At 44.2% G+C, this 21,793-nt stretch overlaps 1 protein-coding gene across 1 annotated transcript in view; it reads left to right on the plus strand.

Annotated features, from left to right (window-relative positions):
• Nucleotides 1-21,793, plus strand: part of Mbo (nuclear pore complex protein Nup88) — a 64,659-nt gene that overhangs the window by 33,045 nt on the left and 9,821 nt on the right. The window contains exon 2 of the mRNA XM_071776917.1: nucleotides 14,103-14,272. Coding sequence (XP_071633018.1) covers nucleotides 14,103-14,272 — 170 coding nt within the window. The remainder of the gene's footprint in view (nucleotides 1-14,102; nucleotides 14,273-21,793) is intronic.

A 21,793-nucleotide genomic window follows, 5' to 3' on the forward strand; every position in this document is an offset into this window, starting at 1 on the left:
TCTTTGCAAAATAGCTGATATCGATACGAAGAAATATATTTAGTGGCAATCTTTCGATTATACAAGAGTGTCTGGAGCGAGGAAATAATGGCAGCTGATTTGAATTTTACGACGGTTCCGAAATCGTGAATGCCGAAGCGTGGAACGCAATTTAAATTATAGTACCTATCTGTACATAATTTATGCCCTTGTTTTCTTGGCAACGCGCTATACCGCGCGTCTACTTTGGGAGAGAACGCGTTTCGCGGAAAATCGACGGCCGCGTTGGAAGGAAGGGGGGGACGACACGCAATTTAAATTATCCTGAATAATTCTCGCAATATCCGATCTTTATGGCTCGGAAAATGCGACCGTCTTTCCGCAGCCTATAACGACACGATTTCCTTCGCCGGATAATGGCCTTCTTAATGCTCCTCCAATCTACCATTCGGCGAAATTTTACAAACGACGTTCGAATTTAGTAGCTCTCGGCTTTCGATCTATCTCCTCTATCTTTCCCACGAATAACTTTAATCTTATTATCGCATATTAATCTTGCTTTAATGGTAAATTTGCGCATTTTACTCATCTCATTATAACTGGCATTACGACGCATAAATTCAAGTGAGATTACCACTTGAGTATTATCAATTACTATTATCATTTATATCAAAATATCTAATTCGAGAAGTAAGTCACACATTCAAATTTTAATTGACGAAGGACGTCAAGCATCTTTCATTACGTAATACGCAATCGTCGACTTATATACAAAAATAAAAGCGAGATCGAGTCGATAGTGAGGAGGGAAAGGCCCGTCACGGGGAGTGGCGCGGTCGAAGCATATATCTTTGATTAACGACCGCGACACCGGCTATATATAAATACCATGGAGACCACGATACCAATCGAGCCCTCAGACGCACTCGGTAGCACCCCGCTAACAATAAGAAATATCGCAATGGGTAATTTATTACCGATGGCAAAAAGCATCAGTCGGCGCATCCGACGGGACTCGGGGCGTCGTCGCCGCCGTCGCCGTCGCCGCGTCGAACGGAGCAGTTCGGCCGGCCGCGGTTACGGATGGCTCCTATTTATTACGTATATGACGATCTTGCGCCCGTCGCCGACTCGCTTCCGTTGCTAATCCCGCGTCCCAAGACCGAGAAAGACTGCGTCGCCGATGAGCAATCGCCATGATTTTCATAATCGACCGCCGTCGTTCCGATACGTCGTTCTTGCGCCGTTGGCGACTGTCTACGTTTCTTTTTATGATGGAATCGATTGAGAAGGATATATTGAAAGGAAGTGCAGAGACTGATACTTATCGCAGAGTCTTCGGTGCTTTACTCGTATATTTTCATTGATATAAACTTGTGTCTTTCTTAAATTTGTGTTATATTTCTCAATACAGAAATTACACAGTATCATACGTCTTCCCGAACATAAATTTAATGAGTTACAAAGTCATCAATATTGCTGTCGAATGTCGGTAGAAGCGTGAATACTTATACGTGAAGAAGGTGCATAAGCAAATTGTGAATATGATAATGCGCCTTCGCAATCCGACGTTGTATTTCAACGACGCTTCTCCTCGACTGCTCGATCATTTGTTTCCCGGAGCTCTACTCCATTTCACGACAACCTGACGAATGGGAATATTCCCTATCTCCTATGATTGCTTGAAGTGAGCGATTTTCACGCCAGCGCGAAATACTGAGGCAATATACCGTTGTGAGAAGCACGAAAGTTATTTAGGAATTCTCGTTCGACGTCTTTTCTTGTACTTTTTTAAATAATATCTTCAATATTGAACATTTTCATAACTACGCTTAAAAACTTCATTAAAGTTACTCTGGAAAGTAACTTTCTTTATTTATTCTTTAAATCTTAAGCGCTAAAGAATTTGACGATTTCAATCGTTGGCTTAGGAATTATCTGTGCTTTGAATTTCTCAAAAGAAAAATTAACTCACATTAGTTAAGGAAGATGACAGTACCGTTAGTTTAAGTTTAAAAGAAGAGAAGTATGAGGAATTTGATGTACCCCGCACACCGCGATATCCACAGACAAGGCGCTCTTCGCGGAAGCGACGCGCTTAGTCGCGTATGGTCCGGAATTTCGCAGAGACAGACTGGAAGGAACCAGGGGAGGGAAACCCTTACAGTCGCGAGTATACGTATCGCCGAGAATTTATATTTTAAATCGACTCGCATTAGGAGCGCGCGTTTAAACCGCGGTAAGGTCGCATTCCCTCGCGGCCGAGGCCCGAGAGAAAGCACGTGCCGTGGCGTGGGCTTCCACACGTCGTATCAAACGCGCGTAATAACGTGACAAATGGCCACTTTACGTGGGCGACTACCGCGGGGACATTCTTGCCGGCGCGGGCATTATGGTTTAACGTTTGACGTCGGTCTCTTTAACCCCCCCACGACGGCGACCCCTCCTTCATCTTCCATTGTCGAGCCTCCTTTAGGACCGAAGGGATGCAGAGGGTGCGACAACTCGGTTTAGTCATTCTGACATCCGCGAAAACAACAAACGAGCATTAATATGTTTTGCCGGATCACTGTAAAATCTCGTCAGGCTACTCGAAACCGTATATAGAACATATCAGTGTTTTACTTCATTATACGCAGTCGCAAAAAGATTTTTTTTACTGATTTAAGTTCGAAGTCAACAGACGTTCTTTCCATCATCCGTCGCAACTTTTCATCGATATATTAACGTAATATCGTTTATATTAAGCTCTAAAATCTTGATCTCGAATACTTGAGAGCACTGCACTGCGATCCTAGATCGGATAGTGCGTGTAAGGCCGAGGTAACCAACCAAAGTTTTGATTTACATATGTCACGCTTTTAAAATAAATCTCGGTCGGATACGCTCGGAAAGTACTTCGGAAAGTTACCTGTTACACGCGGACTGGAAATTAAACCAGGATGCCCGTGTACAGGATGCGCACGTGTCCGCTCGTAAATGCACGCGCGCGGAGAACTCACGAGATATTTTACAATTACTGCGAAATCCATTAAGGCGAACCGAAATAGTGGCGTGCACGGGGCCCGCATATACATATACGCGTAAGAACGCGCAGACGGAAATTCGCGAAACGACGAGAAGTTCTTGCGGAGTTATACGGTCTTCTCGTCGTCCTCTCGCGGTGAGCTAAGTCACGTCGTGGACTAGTTGGGAGAACACGCCCCGTGGAACTTGCGAATATTTATGTTTACTCGTTCGTTTACCTCGTTATTTATTCGAATACTCCCTTTGGACGCTAATCTCATAGGTTGCGGCAAAGATAAGCGGGATCACCGCCGAATCGTTAAGACTGCATCAGTTTAAAAAAGAATCTGACCGAGTTTCAAACGATATTATCTTTTCGAAAAGTAGAATAGATCGATTTGGTCAAACATTGAAAAAAGGCGCTGTCGTAGTGCATATATACGAAATAAGTACAATATTCGACTCGGAGTTAATATGTTTATTAATGTAAAACAATGAAAGAAATTCGAGTTTTACTCGGATACTTTTAATTCAGCATGTTTGAATCTACATATGTTAGATATAACTTTTGGCTTTAATGTTTTCTTCTCTGTTGAATTATTCCTGGCTCCTCGACTAGTGCATTGGCGTTGGCGCGTCGAGGGATCTTCGCGTTTGTACACGAGAATGAAAGTCTGATAATAAGATCTAGCCGTAATACGGAGAACCACCTCGTAAGATGCCGCGAGAGGGCCTAAGATACGACACTCGCGTTGTGGTTTTAACTCCTAGTTATATTCCCGGGTAGGAGATTGCTAGATTCGGGCGAGCCGTATCTGCCTGTACGTACGTATTCGCGTGGCCCATCTACATGAGGGTGTATTACGTAGAAACACGGGGCTAAAACCGGCACCCTTCGGAATTAGAGTCGCAAGTTAGGAACTGAGAGATACCGAGAGATATTTTTGAAAGATACAGCAATAAATTCCTTCGTATTCATTATAACATCTGTTCTTTTTAAAATACTTCTAGGCAGGTTTGAGACACAGCGATATATTGTAATTAAAAATATATCGATAACAGCCAGAATTTTCTCTCTTTCTCTCCACAGTTTCCGAGATCGCGAGATGTCTTATTGGCTTCGCACCGGGCAGGCACCTTCTCTCGCGAGAAATATATTTCTCTCCCCTGTGCTGATAGAAACAGTCACGGCGAGGATATTACGTATCACAACAATGCGCAGGCTGGCGTGTAAAAAACACGGTGTTTTCGACAAAGCTAGAGAGCAGCCAGGAATTGCGGGTCGGAGTCCGGCGATGGCTCGGGAGGAGTCGCGCGAATAAAAGGGAAATGTATGGAAGGAAAGATCTAATTTGTTCCTGTCGGGTCCGCTTTCGGATGCGTAGGTGGTGGTTCCTGAGGGAAGAGGGAGAGACGTGGTTTTCAGGGGGAGGGAGGGGGACAGGGTGGGCGGAATTAATATTCATAAGCGTCCAGAGAGGTCTCGAGGGCGGGGTCAACTTACATGTATCTTTCGCTACTGACCCGAGCCACCGGCGCGATAACGGTCGGGAATTAAAATACTGCCCGCAGGTTTTAACCCTTCTTCGTCGTTCGGGGGGTACGCGGTGTACGCGGACGTGACCGATGTCCCCGTAACCCTCGATGGTAGCGGCGATGGTAGAGACGGACGGCGTTTCCACTCGGAGATCCTTAAAACTTCGAATGTAACATCCTGCACAATCTTTTGCGGGATCTACTTGCTATTGTTCCGTGAAATGTAAATCTGGATTAAAGGGCACCGTTAGGAGGAGGAGGAAAAAGCAGGACCAACCGTGGACCTCGCAGATTCGTCCTGAGAATTCGTAACGCGCGGATAAGCACGCGGGCGAGTGCGTCTTCTTCGGACGCGCATACGTGCTCGAAATGCATTGCCTGCAAAACGCAACAACTTATCCGCGCTAGATCTAAAGTAACTCTGGCATTGTTAAATTTAAATTCCATACTATATTAATGTAGCCTAGAAAATTACTTCCTGAGATTTTAGATAGCAAATTCTATAGGCATATATTTTTGAGAAGCCTTTTAAGAAGTGTTTATCCAAAAAATACTGATAGTACATTAATCCATTGAAATTCTAAAGTTTTTATTCAGTTTATTCCACAATTTTATGCAAACCAATATTCTTTTAATAATAATTTTTAAGACAAACAACTTTCAATAAATGTATCTTTTATTATTTAACAAATGATTAAATTAACAAATGATCTTAAGTTCTCTCGATCGTGGATATTATTCCAGATCGGTAGATCTAGTACGTTGAAAAAGATGTAGAGCCGTATGTTACTTGCGGAGTTTACTCGTCGGATATATCATTAGCCGAGGTGACTCATTGGGCGCGAAGTGACACAGCAGCGCTAAGGATATCTCGAAGATGGGGCTGGGGCTGGATGAGCCAGCGCTTCCTGTGGTACACAATTAGTCCTCGGGTATTAATCCTGCCCGCTGGCCGTTACCCGACAGGATATTATGCCGCTGGAGGCGGCGAACAATACGGATTATACGGGGAAAACGCTTCGATAGCGTTTCTAATACGGAATCCACGTGGGCGAGCGATGGTGGTGGTGATGGTAATACACTACCACCAACACCCCCCCGGTCGGCGGAAAGCGAATACGCCGTCCTCGTAAACGTTAGCCCACGGACCGACTTAACTTGGCTGGCAATAATAAAATGATATAGGAGGCGAAATATGCATTTAAATTATCGCCCCGCGATAATAATTTGCATACCGCCGCGCGGCGCCTCTCCGCCACTTCGATGGGCCCCCCGGTTCGCTTTAGTTTAGCCCCGTTTAATTTAAATAATACTTCTCGGCGCGGGGGAAGCCGAGGCCGAGGCAAGATATACATAAAATCGCCATAACATTATAAATTATAACTGATACGGCTTATATCGCAAGAGCGAGAGCTCTCCTCTTTCTCATCCTCTCTCCCACCCTTTCCCTCCTCTCTTTCTCTTACGCTTTCTATCTTCTCTCCGTCGTCATCGTCGTCGCGCGCGGAGATGCGTATTCGGACGATTACGGATACCTAAAGGGCTCCTCGTCTGATTAAGGTGCGCCAAATGAGGCCCCTCGATCCCCGAACCATTAATTTCGAATCGCAGGAGCGGAAAGAGACCGAAAGTTAACCCCCGGGGCGAGGGGTTGACTCTCTCGCGGTGGATGATCGTAGAACGGTTTTTGCAGGCAGTCAAGTACGTTTTAATTTAAAAACGTAAGCACGAACGGTAGATTTTGTTCCTTATATGTAAGTGTGTTTCAGCAACTCGCGGAATCGGGTTCGAATAACCCTCTTAACACGAAAATTCTATAACAATAAAATGCTCGCGTCCATCATCCCCATTAGCCTAATAACGGGCGGAAAAATTAATAATCCGCCAGCGGATCGAAGAAACTCGAATTCTATGGTAATCAAATGGCGGTCATCGCGATATAAATTTCTCCCTTCCGTCCCCGTCGGTGATTCCACACTCGCAATTGCCACCGCCAATTCCATTCGCAACCACTCACGAGCGAAACGTGCCGCTGTGCCTCAAGGCTTACGTTATTATTTTATTAAGTCGTAATATAAAGAGACTACCAGGGTGTTGGAGCGCTCGCGTGATGCGACGACAGTTATGTACAGGGTGCCGCAGAAGTCGAGTGCTTTTTCTAAATCATACATACGAGTGAATCTAAATAGAAAATAATGACGGATTTTTTCAGCTTTGAGATATTTGAAATTTTGAAGCTGACAAATTTTGATCAAAGATCGAAATCTTGCTTGAGTCTCCTTTCTCAGCTTGCTTTGACTGGACAATCGCTTTAGTGCTATAGAATAAAAATTCTATCGATTAAGTAACTAGCTTTAATTATCAACACATTGATAGATATCACATTGATAATCGAGAAGCGATACGATCGCGGAATGTCGCGGGGAAAAAGCGCGATTTTCGCGACACCCCTTATACGCGTACGCACTCCGGTGGGTTTCCTCATACGTTGGACGGCCTCAAGCTATCCGTGCCGCGCGACGCTACCCATCGTCGTGCCAGCCCGGCCACGCAATTCCGCAAAGTATGCAGATCTAAGAATTCAAATGGCCGCCCTATACCGCCCGTAAAATGGCGGACAATCGCGCTCGTAAACCACTATATTAAAATTCTATATCGTCCCCCGTGTAGCCGTCACCTCTCCTCCCTTTCCTCCCGGCCATTGTCACCCCTTACCCCGTTCTTCGCGCTTTTCCCATCCTGCGGCAGGGTCCAGGCGGTAACCTTCCGCGCCCACCTACCGATCCTTACATTGTACGGAGTTTGCGGGGCTATTCACCGGACACGGACGTTCGCGTTTATGTGAGTGCCGCGGTCATGCGTGCGGACATTGGCGCCTCGTGGCCGAAGTATAAAATGAGCGAGCGCATTTACTTGCGGAAATGAGCCGGAAGAGCGACGGACATCGCGTCGCGCGAGGGCATAAAAAGCTGCAGTAAGATTCTTTCAGTCTTTTGAGATGATTGTAGACTTGCACTTTATTGGCGTAAAAATATAAATAATGAATTTATTATTAACGAAGATTTTCGATTCTTATTTAGATCATTTGATCATCGTCCCATTTTTGTATATATATATTAATTATATGTATTAAAATTATATAATTATCGTTTTTCTTCTTCACCCATAATTCATTATGGATTAATTACATCTTACACCGATTAAGCGAACATCAAAGTAATAAAATGTGTTTATGCAACGTCACATGATTAAGAATTTTTGAAACTTTATTAACACTAAACTGTTTTCATTATTATCTATTTAATTTATTAATTGATATACACGATAACGCGATTGTTTGATGCTAGCATACACAACGAAAATCGATATCATATTTTTACAAATTGTCATAATCTACGGCTGGAATACTCACCTGGTCGCGACCATTCACCGGGCATTCGCGTTTATATGTGCACGTCGCGGTCATGCATGCGAACATCGGCGCCTCGGTTCTTAGATGTCCGGCTGGGAGGGCGTACGTTCAAGTACATGTGTATATAAAGTATGCATATCTCCACTTCAGAAAATACGGGTATATCAACCGCAGAGGCGCCGGCCGCAGCGATGTCGAAAGGAATTTTACTTCGCCGAGAAGTCCACGAGGAGAGGGGAATCGCGGTTCTCTCTCTGCATAAGAACTGCATTCGAAAAACGCACAGAAACAATCCGTGCGGCTAAAACAAATTCTATAAACGCGCGAAAGAGAATTTTGATATTCTTTTAATATCATGAAAAGCAATCCGCGAACTTTGTCCCGCGTGACCGCGCTTATATTACGTGAGGTATATAATGTACCTCGGTTTAAACAACACCGAGTCGAATTAATGGGAATGACAGGACAGAACTGGTCGATTGTATCGAGTCAGCCGACGAATGCGAAAGATAACATATCAAAAAGAGGGGTGGCCACGAAATGTACAAGCACGCATAATCGTGGCGGAATGGACGTGCCCCCGTGATATCGGCGAATTCTTTCACGAGAAGAAGGGGGGTGTCGGAAGTGCGCGAGGGCGAGGAGAAAGCGGCGGCGAGTAACCGTAATGGCAATTACGGTTCGCGCATATCGCTGATTCACGTGTGTCTCACGTGTGTACGCAATGGCAAGAGCGTACGCAATAAGTTAATCGCGTTAGCGGCTCGCTTGATTAAACGAGCGATCAGCCTGATGGCTGTGTCCGCCGTGCTGGGTGCGGCGCGGTCGGGCATTAATACAAAACTCGATTGTCATTCGTCGCCTGACCCCGCAACCCCCTGATTACGTCGATTCATTAACCGTGGCTGCTCTGTCCCAGCGGTAGCGGAGCAACGCTCCGGGGCCGCGGCCCCGAAAATCAACTGACCTTTATCAACGTCCCGTCGTAGGACTAAAATTGTCCGCACGCGATAAAACGCCGTAAATGATGTTCCGCGATCGATACGTGGGAAGAAGCGATGCGTTTATTATGCGTTGAGAATTGTTCACAACGTAATATAAGAGAATTATTCGTCGCCACTGACGAGTTTGAATCTGAAGATTTTATGCCGGTACTTTTTTACTACGAATATCTGGAAATATTTGAAAAATAATTGTTTATATATTCACATTATATATGTATATAGAGTGTATTGTTTTAAATTTAATATAAAACTACAGTTATTACATCTCAAAAATCTTTTTAACAGCAAGAGATTAATGCATATTTGTATTTCATCTGTGTTTGGTTTCTGAAATGCGGCTCACGTGACTCGATTAATAATCGTCAATTGATCCCGCGTTTGCTGAGGTTGACACGACAAAGAGGCAGCGAGACGAGACCGGTTTCGACGTCGACGAACGACGCTTCCGCGCATTTAAAAGTTTTCTCCTCGTTAAGACGTATTCCTCGGGGTCGTCGTCGGCAGAGCCTAACGAGAGAGTGCCATGTTCCGCACTGTTGTTCCTGTCCCCTCCCACTTTCTCTCTTTCTCTCTCTCTTTCTCTCTTCCACTGTTAGAAACACATTTATTAACGGCAGCTCGACTCATCCCGCCGCTAAGTACCGGTAAGAGAGTATCCTCCCTGTTGCTTTTCCTCTTACCGAGAGCCTTCATTCACTTTAGGTAGCTGTCTGCCATCCCGTTCGGGGGCGCGGAGAGAAAAAAAAGACGTTATATTGTCGACGCCTTATTAATCCGGAGGCGAGGGTGAGGGGGTGAAGGCTGCAAGCTTCGCCGAGGATGCTCGAGGTGTCGCGGGGTTGGGTCCTTTGAAGAAATTAAAAGAACAGAGGGTATAATGTGAACACATCCATTCCCTGGTCCCCGCCGCACTCCTCCGCTCCTCCGTCTTTCTCCTTCTGTATCTTCGCTTTCTTTTTTTTTTCTTTTTCCCCCCTGCGAAAGCGGGGACCCATTAACATCGCCGTTGCGCGAACTCTCGCTAAGCACCAGTCGGATAGACATCTCGAGTCTTGTCACGGTTTCTTAAAATCCGACTTATATCCCGAGCTAGCCTCCCTTCTTGACTCGTTCTCTAAACGTTTTCCCTCGCCATCTCGAATCTCTTCCTTTTCCGTCTTTCTAATACGCTGTAAAATGAAACGAGAAATTATTCGCTGATGAGGAGTCGAGCAACAGAACTATTATCCAATCGATAATGATAATTTTACTTGTTGATATAAACACGCGTCTACAGTAACGTCGTTATACATATCACGTAGTCACGCAAATTGATAAAAGCATAATGTACCGCGTGCGTTATCATTATCGTGAAATATATATTATTTTATAGGAGACGCGCCCCTAGTTCCCAACTTTGGAGACATATATATCCGGACGTCGCGTCGCCACGCGAGTGACACGCACCCCCCTTGCATTTGTATCAATTCACATTCGGTAATACGCGCGTTACTGCGAAAAGAGAAGTATACAGCCATTCCGCGCGAAGAGCGGTCGTCATAATGTAAGGCACCTACGTAAGGATGGCAAACGAGGACGTTAGTCGAATAATGCAAAGCAAACCCAAGCTGAGATATAGTCCGGCATTTGTTCATATTAAGGCGCTGTCATGGCGCTCGCAATGTTCGCACGTCGGGGTCAACCCTCCGCGTCCCTGTCCCCCGCTCTACACGCGACATTTCGGCCGCGTGCCCGCGTGTGTTTTGAAATTATATAACGCGAGAACGCCTGACGTCGTTAGTCAACCCGCGCCGCATCTCGCTGTTAACTATGTGTATCTTGAGCACCCGTTACATCGCCATTTGTCAGGCCCGCTTCGCCGTACGCGCGCAATTTCGCGCGTTAAGTCGCGCGCACCCAGCGTGATATTTCGGCCGGCTGTGACAATCCGCGTCCGGGATTTGTCTTGGACCGATGTTTGTGTCGAGCAAACACCAACTAAATGCTACAATGCGAAAGGAATACATCGCCAAAGATCGTGCGCCTTTCTCCAAACATTAGTCGAAATATTCGCATGCGCACCGACTTAAATAAATACTTAATTCTGTTTACAGCATTTCACCAATAAATATATTTCACTGAGAAATTATATATACGCATATGTATAAAGTGGTAAAGACCTCGCACGAGAATCGACGGTTATCACAAGTACAATCTGGAATTCTCCTTGGTCTCCTAAGACATTCAATTCGACGAAAAGCGAAATTCAGACTCGTCGTCTGGCAAGCAGACTTTGATCATAAGTGACACGCGCGACTTTACGGTAAACCTAAGTTCTAAACTAATAAGGCAACACCACGGTGGTACGATCGGGGGAAAAGAGGGAGGGAGAAAGAGGTAGAGGCAGCGATGGAAGCAGAAGGGTCCAAGTTTCATGATGCTGCGAACCGGGTCACCGATTACGACGTTGATTGTCTACAAGGATAGGAGACAACCAAATTGGATAAGTTGAAGGAGCTGAATCTTCCTCGCCGTCCTGATCCATATTAAGCTCGCGAAGATTTCACCCAGATATATATATTTTTCACTTCTGTGTATCAATTACATAGTATTCATGTCGATTGTGTTTTTTTATTTTTACAAATTACAAAATATTTCAGGCTCCTTGAACATTTCATCATTTTTAAGAAATTAGTATAACACTTTTATATGCATATCTCTGTTTTGAACGTATCTATGTTGGATGTTTATTGAATTTAAAAATTGTTCAGTTTATTTTAGAGTTATATTATATCTACATATACTTTTGCCATTTTCAATTTATATTTTCATTGCTGCATATACCCGATTTTTCTTCATTCACTAGAACCATATCCAAAACCGATGTTGCGAAAAAAAAAGAATTATCGCTGATAGAGCACCACATTCGTTTTCCAGTTCGGGTTTTCGCGGCCGAAAGAGAACGAAGAGCGCGCGCTAGGTGGTTGGCGTCGGGTATAAATTTGCATTGAACGAAATGAGGCGCTATGGGGCATTCCAGTCCGAAGTTAATAGCTTCCCAACGATTAACTGTATCCCTCCACCCACGCACCATCCGTGCCCTATCCTCTTCACTCTCTCTTTCTCTCTCTATCTCTCTCTGCCTTTTCGCCGTTCATCCGCCCGCCCTCACAACCCTTGTTCTCTTTCTCTCTTGTTCTCCACATACATATCGTCCTTCTTGCTTCTCGTCGCACGCGCCACGTCCCAACTACCTATATCGTCCCTCCTAATAATGTATGTCCCAAAGGTCGCGAAATAACTGACTTCGACGGACGACGAATTTTGCGAGCGTTGTCGGCCGATCGAGCGAATCGTGAATCAGTCAGGGAAAAAACGCGCGATAAGCGCGACCGATATCTATGATAAAAAGCAGCCCGTTCGCTTTTTACCGCGGCGCGATTGTGGCTTTTGCCTGCTTCGCGGGTTATCAATGCCACGCGGAGCTTGGGAAAAGGCAACACCACTGCGGCAGCCAATAGTTTCCAGGCGCGTGAAGGCGCCACGGGGGTTATAGGGCATAATTTAGTGGACAGTTTGATATACAAACAATCTTTAATGAAATTCTTGGTGTTCATTAATAACGCATTACAGCCTCGCGCGCCGGTGTGTCGGCATCGGTACTCGGGAATCCCGTTCTCCCCCTCCCTCCCGCTCTTCACCACCCCTTTTATACCCTTCCATTTTCCTGCTCATACTCCGGTGCCGTCGCTTCCGCGCGTACCATCGTCCGACACCCTTTACTGCGCCCTGGCTTTCAACCAACCCTTACCCCTCGCCGCCACCGGAGTGTCCTGGATGAACCACCGCGTGAATACGTTTTTACGCTATCGCAATGTTAATTCGATTTTCTGTCGATCATATAAATCAATATACTCATCAATATAGTCCTTTGCTAATTTTAAAAGAAAAACATGATTTTATTGAATTTTATATTATATCATTTTATTCGCGATGCGAAAAAGAGTACAGTTGTTGAATGATTTAGTGGCGCAATGATTCTTGGTAAGCATAAGTTCCGAAAGAAATAAAATTTTGTCAGAATGTACATACCTCCACATTAACCTATACCTTTTAAAATATTATTAAAATATTTTGACTTTGAAGATCCACGACATACCTCGCGCAAGTTTATTTCGTTCGCTTCGTCTGCGCTTTCGCGAGGCCACGTCGAACGCGAGACACGATACCCGATATATCGAGACGAAGAAGTCTCCCCTATCGGAGAAACCCGGGGAATAACCAGCCTCTGGGTAGGAAAAAAAGTAATTGCCCCTTGATACACGCCGATACCCCACCTGCGGGGATGCCGCCTCGTAATGATGTTCGCGTTGGCGAACTTAGTTCGAAATTAAATATCGGGGCAAGGAGGTGGAACGACGGGGGTGGCGGAGAAGAACGTCGAAGAGGTATCAGGAGGTTTGGCGATGGGGGAAAAGAGCGGGCGACGTTGCGCACCTGCCTTTTTCCCGGGACAGCACGATAAAAATCAAACTGGAAAACAAACGAGGAGCGGGATCGTATTATAAAGTTTTTAATCGATAGACGATGCGCGTCTCGGAAAGCGGGAGGAGCAATGGGACGGGTAAGATATCTCGCGGGTAGATAGGTAGACAGACGGGTGGGGGAGGGTGGAAAAAAGGAAAGGGAGGAAGGGTCCAAAGAGAAAACGGCGCGATCGGGCGAGGAATCCTGCGGCGTGCTTACTGGCTCGTGTAATAATGAATTTATACCTCGCGCAAGAACGCTTTCGGGATCGGCGACATACCACTTTTCTTTCTCGCTTCGCCTGCCTTCTTAGAATTTTAATTAATGAAAGCGCGGTCCCAGCTGTGTGATGAGATCTTCATTCGGAAGTCTTTATCTTACGGATGCACGAGGACGTATCCACGTTACAGAAACGAGATGCAATTCTACCTGTGACAAGATATCTGTTAATCTCACGTGTATCTCTCTCGCGTTTGTATCTTTATTAAAAGTGATTTTTTTATAGATCTTTATAGGCAACTAAAATTTGAAATCGGGAAATCTTAACTTCAATTCTTTATATCGCATTAGCAAAATTATAAGCGGTATAAATGTTATTAGGATGAAATAATATTTATGACCACGTACTAACAATATTCTTTACTTTTTATTCTTTATAGACCCTACAACCAACAGATCCGCCGATATTTGAGGTCACAAACGTACTGATAAACGAGACAGCAACGCAACTGGCACTATGGGGCAAGTTAGGCATCGCTCTCATGGAATTGCCGAAACGATGGGGCAAGGATGCCGTTTACGAAGGCGGCAAAGAAGAGATTCTTTGCACGTGAGTATACAATGTATACATTAATCTTGGAAATCTCTGTATTGCCTCTATGAAAATTGCGTTTAAATATTATGCAAGCAATAAAGAAAGACTTGCTTATCTAAGTCTTAATTTACATAAAAATAAGATCTTAATACGGATAATCATGTCTCGATAAAACAATTATGTAAGTGAACCACAACAATTTGTTCTTAATCACATATACATCTTCAGATCTTTTAAAAAGTTTGTAAAGCATATTAGTTGAAATGTATTTGTTACGGTTTCTCCGAGTATTCACGGGAATGCGACAAAATAATTAAATTAGCAACACCGGAGCGACCGATGTCGACGATCGGTGTTTCATTTCGGTGCCCCTTGCATGCCGAATCACACCATCCGGAAAGAAAACGCGCACCAAGAAAGTCTGACTCGTAAAAACGGAGATAAGGTTAGCGGCGGATAATAAATCGCGCTATCTGCCTTCCCTCCGCGCGCCGTCGCCGCGTCTCCCGTAGGCGTCCTAATATCCTGTAATTAAGAGGGTGTTACGGTGACGCCCGGGGAACCCCTTCGGCCTCCCTCTTATGGAATTAAGGTGGCTTTACTCGGTTAGTTTTCAAAAGTTCCGGGGGGCCGGGAAGCACCGCTGAATACTAACCGCCTCATCAACGACACATGCCACCCGAGACTACTGTCTCGCGTAACATTACCCGGTAGTGTGTGCCACCGCCGCCGCCGCCCCCGGTCCCGTTTGCGCTCCGACCCCCGGTCGTAATCTTTCGGGCGATTAGAACGTCGCGCAATTACGGGCGCCGTTGGAGATTACACGCGCTCGCGCGTCGCTGGATCACGGTGCAGTCGATCGTAGTCGATCAGTATCCTGAACATCCTTCGTGCATCCGTGCCTAATGTCCATTCTGTAATATCGCGCTATTATACCTTGTTCGTCAGTGATAGAATCACAATCTCATATAATACAGTCACAAGTCACAAAGAGAGCTAAGCAATTATAAAACATATCTAACTTAAGTAATGTTGACATATATGTTGATGATTTTAAGCAAAATAAATTTTTGGAGTTTTTTAGAGTATCGTAATACGAGACTTACAAAATATTTCGAGATAAAGGTAGGTATCGCCCACAACTAAAAACTCGCCTCTGAATTAAGCGTATAATTAATAGCGAAATACGATGACTCTTAATCCACCGGCGGAATAAACGTGAAAGGGGTAACCGACTCGTTTTAAGTCGTCCCACGCATTATAATTTCATAATAAGCTGAATTCAGAATAAATGCAGGTACCTTCCCCGACTTCCTGCTAATTCGTAATTCCGAACTTTTTCCGGAAGCGAACGAACCGCTTATTTCTCGAGAGGGAAAGGGAAAGCGAGGGCAACACGAAAAAGAGGGAGGGAGAAAGAGGAAAGCAAGGCAGAGAAGAACAACCGACCGCCGCGCGCCGCTAAACAAACTGTCCAGATTAAGAGCGGCAGTTTGCGCTAAAGTTTTTTCGTCGTTTCACTTAGGGCGATTTCGCCCGGCCTGCCCGGATTCGAGCGAATTTATTAAGAACGCACGACGCATTATGCGCGCACACCGCGCGAAAGATCGCGCGGAGCAGTTTCTGAGTGAGTCGCGGCCATTAGAACGAATCTCGGGGATTTAATGTCTGCCACCTTCCAGTCAGCTTAAATAAGGCTAAATGAAGTTTATGCGTTATTGCCGGCGAAACTTCCGGTAGACCCAGCGGCGTGACCTCGCCAATGGCCTGAAACTTCGAGCGTGTTATCATCTCGCGATTTCAAGTAACTATAGATACCGATACAAGGATTAGACCGATCCAGGAGAATATTAGAGAAGGTCAAAGATTATTAGACACAGAAAAAGTGTACTATGTATTAACTTTGAAAATTAATCGTATTATAAGAACGTATAGTTTTTGCTTTTGCGCGAGACATTAATAACTTACAATTTCATTTTTTAAATTATTTATGCATTAAGAATTACTCGATAGAATTAATAAATTATTATCATTACATGAAGTAGGTCAATGTCCACTAATTAGAAAAAGTAAGCTCCGCGAATAGAACAGATATTTGTCCAGTCCAGTAATTTCCGAATCGCAGACTTGGTTTAGACTTGGTCGTTCTCGTTCCAGAGCGTCGAAATAATTGAAGAGATTTAAAGATGCAAAAGGCAACTTTCGATAAGACGCTCGACGTCCTCATCGTTCTCGTTCTGAAACCGAATAACAGGTCCCGCAGCTTGCGACCCGCGGCGGAGCGGGGAGGACGGGCTTCGGATTAAGCAAATGGCGGCAATAATAGTGATTATTCGGATTATGATATCAGAGCGCGAAGTAGGTTCGCCTGGACTTACTGGCAGCCACTAACTGCCGCGCCGCCAAATCCTGACTTCAAGACACCGGATTAAAACTATTACCACTTCGCGGCACCCCTTCGGTCTCACCCCGTTTCATTCCGAGCTCCTTTTTACCCTTCCCGACAGATCCCCGCACGACTCTCTCACCTTTGGGAGACTTTTTCGTTCTCCTCGGATGTTTTCAGCATCCCTGAGGATCAAAGAATCTGGCAGTTTCGTTTGCACCACCGAGAGAAAAGATGCGCGAAATGTAAATGTGCAAGTTTTCGTCTCATCCTTGGTCTCATCAGATTAACAACGAAGATACTTTGGTTTGTAAAGCGTATATTTACGCAATTTCTATCAATAAGAATACAGGAAAATTATTTCCATAAGTTTGTTTTTATATTGAATCTAATAATCTAATATACACACATAAAAATTGTTGATTTTCATGTATATACATCATTTTGCAAACATTTAAATTAAAATATAGCATAAATCGTGAAATTTGCTAATTAAAAAATCCTAGATGAAAAATTAATAAATTATTCAGAGTTTTGTTACAACAGTTTTTTTTTTACTAATCAAAGTATTATTTCGTGAAATATTACATTTTGGAACATTCTGTGTATAAATCAACTTTAAATTTTGCAGCGTTTTTGAAATGTTTGATACAATCAGTAGTAATCTACTTATATTGATGTCTGATCAGTCTTTATCTACTGACATCTTACGATTCTGATAATACCCGAATGGCGAAGACTTATTTTTTGACGATTTAAAGTTTTTGATGCTAAAATAGAACTTTTTGACCTATTGTTTTTCTATATTACATAATCGACACAATCTTATAATGTGAGTAAAATAGTCACTCTATCGTGGGTTATCAAAGTCCTTAAAAAACGTACTACTTTACGAGAGTGTATTAGACGTGCTCATAAAGCAGTAAATAACAACAGTTTAGCCACGATATAACGGTTTGCTCGCCTCCCCAAAACAGCGACGACACTCCCCGCGGATAATCGCTATAGGAAGTAAGTACAATTCCTGCCGCATAATGCGGTCACGGTGTGGGTGAGTAGCGCTACACTGTCGCGAGTCCCCCGTATTAATTCGACAACGAATTGCGAAAGCGGCGCCATTCCGCGCGGCGCCGTAAGATCGTCGCCTCTTGGGTTGGCCCGCGCAGCTAATTATTGTTTTAAGGATTACCGTTATGTGTTTATTATGCGGCCTGGAGGACCTTGCCCTGCCCACCTTCCCCGTCACCCTTCACCTGCCTTAATATTCGGTAGATTTCAGCTTCTCGGGAACAGCGAGAGAAATCTACGCCCGTTTCTTCCCTCCCACTCGCGCGCCTCTCCTCTCTCTCTTTCTCTTCCGCCACGAAAAGTCAGCCTACGTTTATGAATAATTCTCACCTCTTATAACCACCCCCCTCACCGCCCCCGCCGACCTTTACCCAATCCACTCGCCGGCACCGCGAACGTCTCGCCGAACCACCCTCAGAGTGTTCGCCTCGTAAACCCCTAATGCCGGCTCTTCATCTGCGAGCCAGATTCTGAGCTCCGCGAAACAGGCGAATCGCCGTAACGCCTGCAGCAAGAAGCGGAAAGTAGATAATAGACACGTGTAATTATACTACAAGCTTTCTCTGACTAATGACCTTCTTAAAGCAGATACTATGATTACTATCTAGAAAAATGTGGAGCGTATCACGGACGTATGCACAACTCAGGGTGAGACGATGAGTCATTAGAATCTTTTTTGTTATCGAGTTTCAACGAAATTGCGGTATATCTCGTCGCCGATTATAGCTAATAAGATAATAAAATGCTCGAGTGATTACTTTTGCCGCTTCCAATCTGTCAGGATGTGAAAGTTTCGGGGAAGAAATTATCGTACGCGACACGATGAAGCATCGACCTGCGTTTATACTCGAGATTTATTGCGCCGATCATCTTTACGACACGTCGGCGTTTAATTTAACAAGCGATAAAATCGCAAGCCCCCCAGCAGCGGTATCGCTCCGCGTATACGCGCGGTGAATTGAATTTATATATTTTTTTAGATCGAACAAAAAATGCAGAATAATATTGCGTTCGGAGTGAAAGAAATATTTGTCTGGACGTGATGCGCACGTAATGTTTATGGTGGCGAAAGAGCGTGAACGTGTACATACGCCGGCGACGGTATTTCATATCTTCCACACATGACCACGCATTCCTCAAAATTTATATTAAAAACCATCGTATCGCGAGTCACTGTTTGCACGATGTAACTGCCAGATTGCGATTTTACCACAGCCGAAAAATATTCAGTTTTACGCTGTACACTTCGAACCACCGCGCCGACAGCCGCACTTATCTAAAAATTAAATGTGATTTTTTCACATTAAACGTTTTATTTTTGCGGTAATTTAAAGAAAATAATAAATGTTTAAATAATAACTGGTTAAGCTTAAACAGGTTAAGCATTTAGGTCAGTAGATAAAGGCATAGATAGTCAGACTTAAACGTAATTAGATTAAGTAGATAAATCACTCGTCGTATCAGACCGACTAAGTGAAAAAAACTTGTATGGTCAGACAGAGTGTCAAACGCGCTACAAAGTTTAAAATTGCAACTCATGCATACAGGATGTTTCTCAAAGTATAGTATTTAAAATTTAAGTGTATTGAAACAGAAGAATCGCTTACAATCTTATTTTTATTATTTTTAGCAAAACTATCGAGCTGGCCCATATTATTCAGGCTGAATGACCAGCTGATTTAAGCTTTCGTAATTATCGTAATTGTTTAAGCCTTTAAGCAGATAAACGTCGAAAAAAAGCACGATATTTATCGAACGCGCGTATTCTGATGTTCGTTTGTAACCGCTTCGGGTTGAAAGACAAACAGTAAAGAAGACAGATTTATGAGGCGCCATAAAGCTCGCGGGCTAATCTGTCACGCGTGCAAGCTCATTTATTTCCGAACGTGAAAATTTCGCGGGCGCATTGCAGAAACGGTCAATCGGAGCGCGCGTTGGAGTTCCTCGAGCATATGTTGAACGTGCTACGGAATATCTCATCCCTTCCTCCTCCTCCACACCCCTTTCACGCAAACGCGCGAGGATCGTCCTCCTATCTGACCCGGGCCGCTGGACGCGGGTAGGGGAAAGGGCCACGCGCGTTTATTTAAAAAATGATTTAACCTAATGGTTTTACATATGTAATCCCGATATAAACCCGAGGCTAATCTCGGACGACCACACGCGGTGCTACGCAGAGACACGCACACGCGCTTGATCATGCGGAGGGAAAAAGAGAGAAAGCGAGAGAGCCGCGTTTCTCTCCAAACACGCGACATCTACTACGTCCTCCGTACATCCCCACTTCGAATCTATCTTTGTTTTTTTTTTTTTTTACTTTTTTTCGATGAGCAAGCACTAACGAAAATCACCGGCTTGCCGGCAGCAGCACGGTTGTACTCGGCGGTGAGTGAGGAATCGCAGGGCGGCGACGAGAGGGGATTGTTTGCGGAGGCCGAGCATAGGGTCGCGCTGTATTCGCACGCGGGGATGATTTAGATGGTCCCCGATGATATCCGCGCCTTTTGAAAAATGTCGGCACACCGAGGAAAAAGCGTATAAGCCGTTTTACGGTTTACGTGTGTCGCGCTTTATCAGGCCGCCGCGGCCTGAAACTTTATTGCCGGCCGAACGATATTTCTCGTCGAATCAGCGTTAACGAAAGAGTTGAATTATGAGAGGTCGCGCAGAATTAAAAAGCTCGCAGCGTCACGCTTATACATATATAATCGGACGGTATTTGTTCGCGATATGAATGAAAATATTCATTTATCTGCCGTCGTCTTTACATATACTTCATCGCAAAAATATTCTCCCTCTCCCCTCTTCAGCATAGGTCATCAATGCATTTTTTTTTACCGAAAAATCAATATTTAATAATAACTAGGTACATACACAGATCTTCAACATTGTCATCTAATCTCGGTTTTGATTTTTGAATAATAAAAAATGCAACTATGCTAGGTTACAATCCATAATAATCGCAAATCTCGTAAGCTGCAACTTTTGGAAATATTCTACATCGACACAGTTAAAATAATTTGTCTTTTCAAAGAAATATAAAAATAAAATTTAAATCGGAGGAATTTTCTTATATCCGTTCACAATTTTTTCTGACGAAATAGAGAACATCTCTTATTGAGATATTCAATCCCAATTTGCTCAATTATCACGACACCAATTGTTCACACACTTGGACTTGTGCATTCGTTTGCCAGAGTTTCTACCTTCGTCTAATCAAAGAATTTCGAGCGTCGCGCCTCAGCAGAGAATTTAAATACGCGAAACGTGTTTCAGTCGCCATCATCGTCGTCGTCTTCGTCGTCGTCGTCGTCGTTGGCTTCGTCGTCGTCATCGTCGTCGTCGCGTAACGAAATAAAAGTCGACGGCGAAAGAGAGAGAGAGAGAGAGAGAGAGAATCTGTCGGTTCTTTTAATTACAGCGGTACGTGTGCTAGCCACGAGCACGGTCCGGGGATGCCCGGGCACTCCTGTTCTCGCACTCAGCACTCGGTATCCTTTGTTTGCCGTTTTCCGTCGGTCACCTACGCCCGCTTCGTCCGTTTCTAGCGGCGCGTTTCATGTCCAGAGACACGCGCTCGCGTGACACAAAGTCGATATCACGATCTGATTCCTCCTCAGTCTTAGAAAAAATAAAACACCGTCGAGCTCGTTAATCCATTACGCCGTGAAATTTTATTTTAGATTAATATGGAATGGGAAATTCTGAGATTGAAGATAGAGGTGTAATTATTAAGGGAAAATAATTAGCGGGGCTAAATAATCTCGTCAAAGTCATGAAAGATTGATCTATCCCCCTAGTTTTTATTTGAAAAGCAATATTATATTGCATTTTAATATTTCTCTATTTCTAAATATAGTTGATCAAACACCTAATTTGTGCAGCGCCTAATATAACAATTACATTTTCCAATGATTTCTTTAAATTCTGTCTGCGGACATACAGAATCTTCAGATCGATATTAAGCCGTTAACTACAACACCTCTCTCTCTCTCTCTCTCTCTCTCTCTCTCTCTCTCTCTCTCTCTCTCTCTCTCTCTCTCTCTGCCTCTCTCTCTCTCTCTCTCTCTCTCTCTTTCTGC

This window comes from Temnothorax longispinosus, chromosome 4 (genome assembly GCF_030848805.1).
Source record: "Temnothorax longispinosus isolate EJ_2023e chromosome 4, Tlon_JGU_v1, whole genome shotgun sequence".
NCBI lineage: Eukaryota > Metazoa > Arthropoda > Insecta > Hymenoptera > Formicidae > Temnothorax > Temnothorax longispinosus.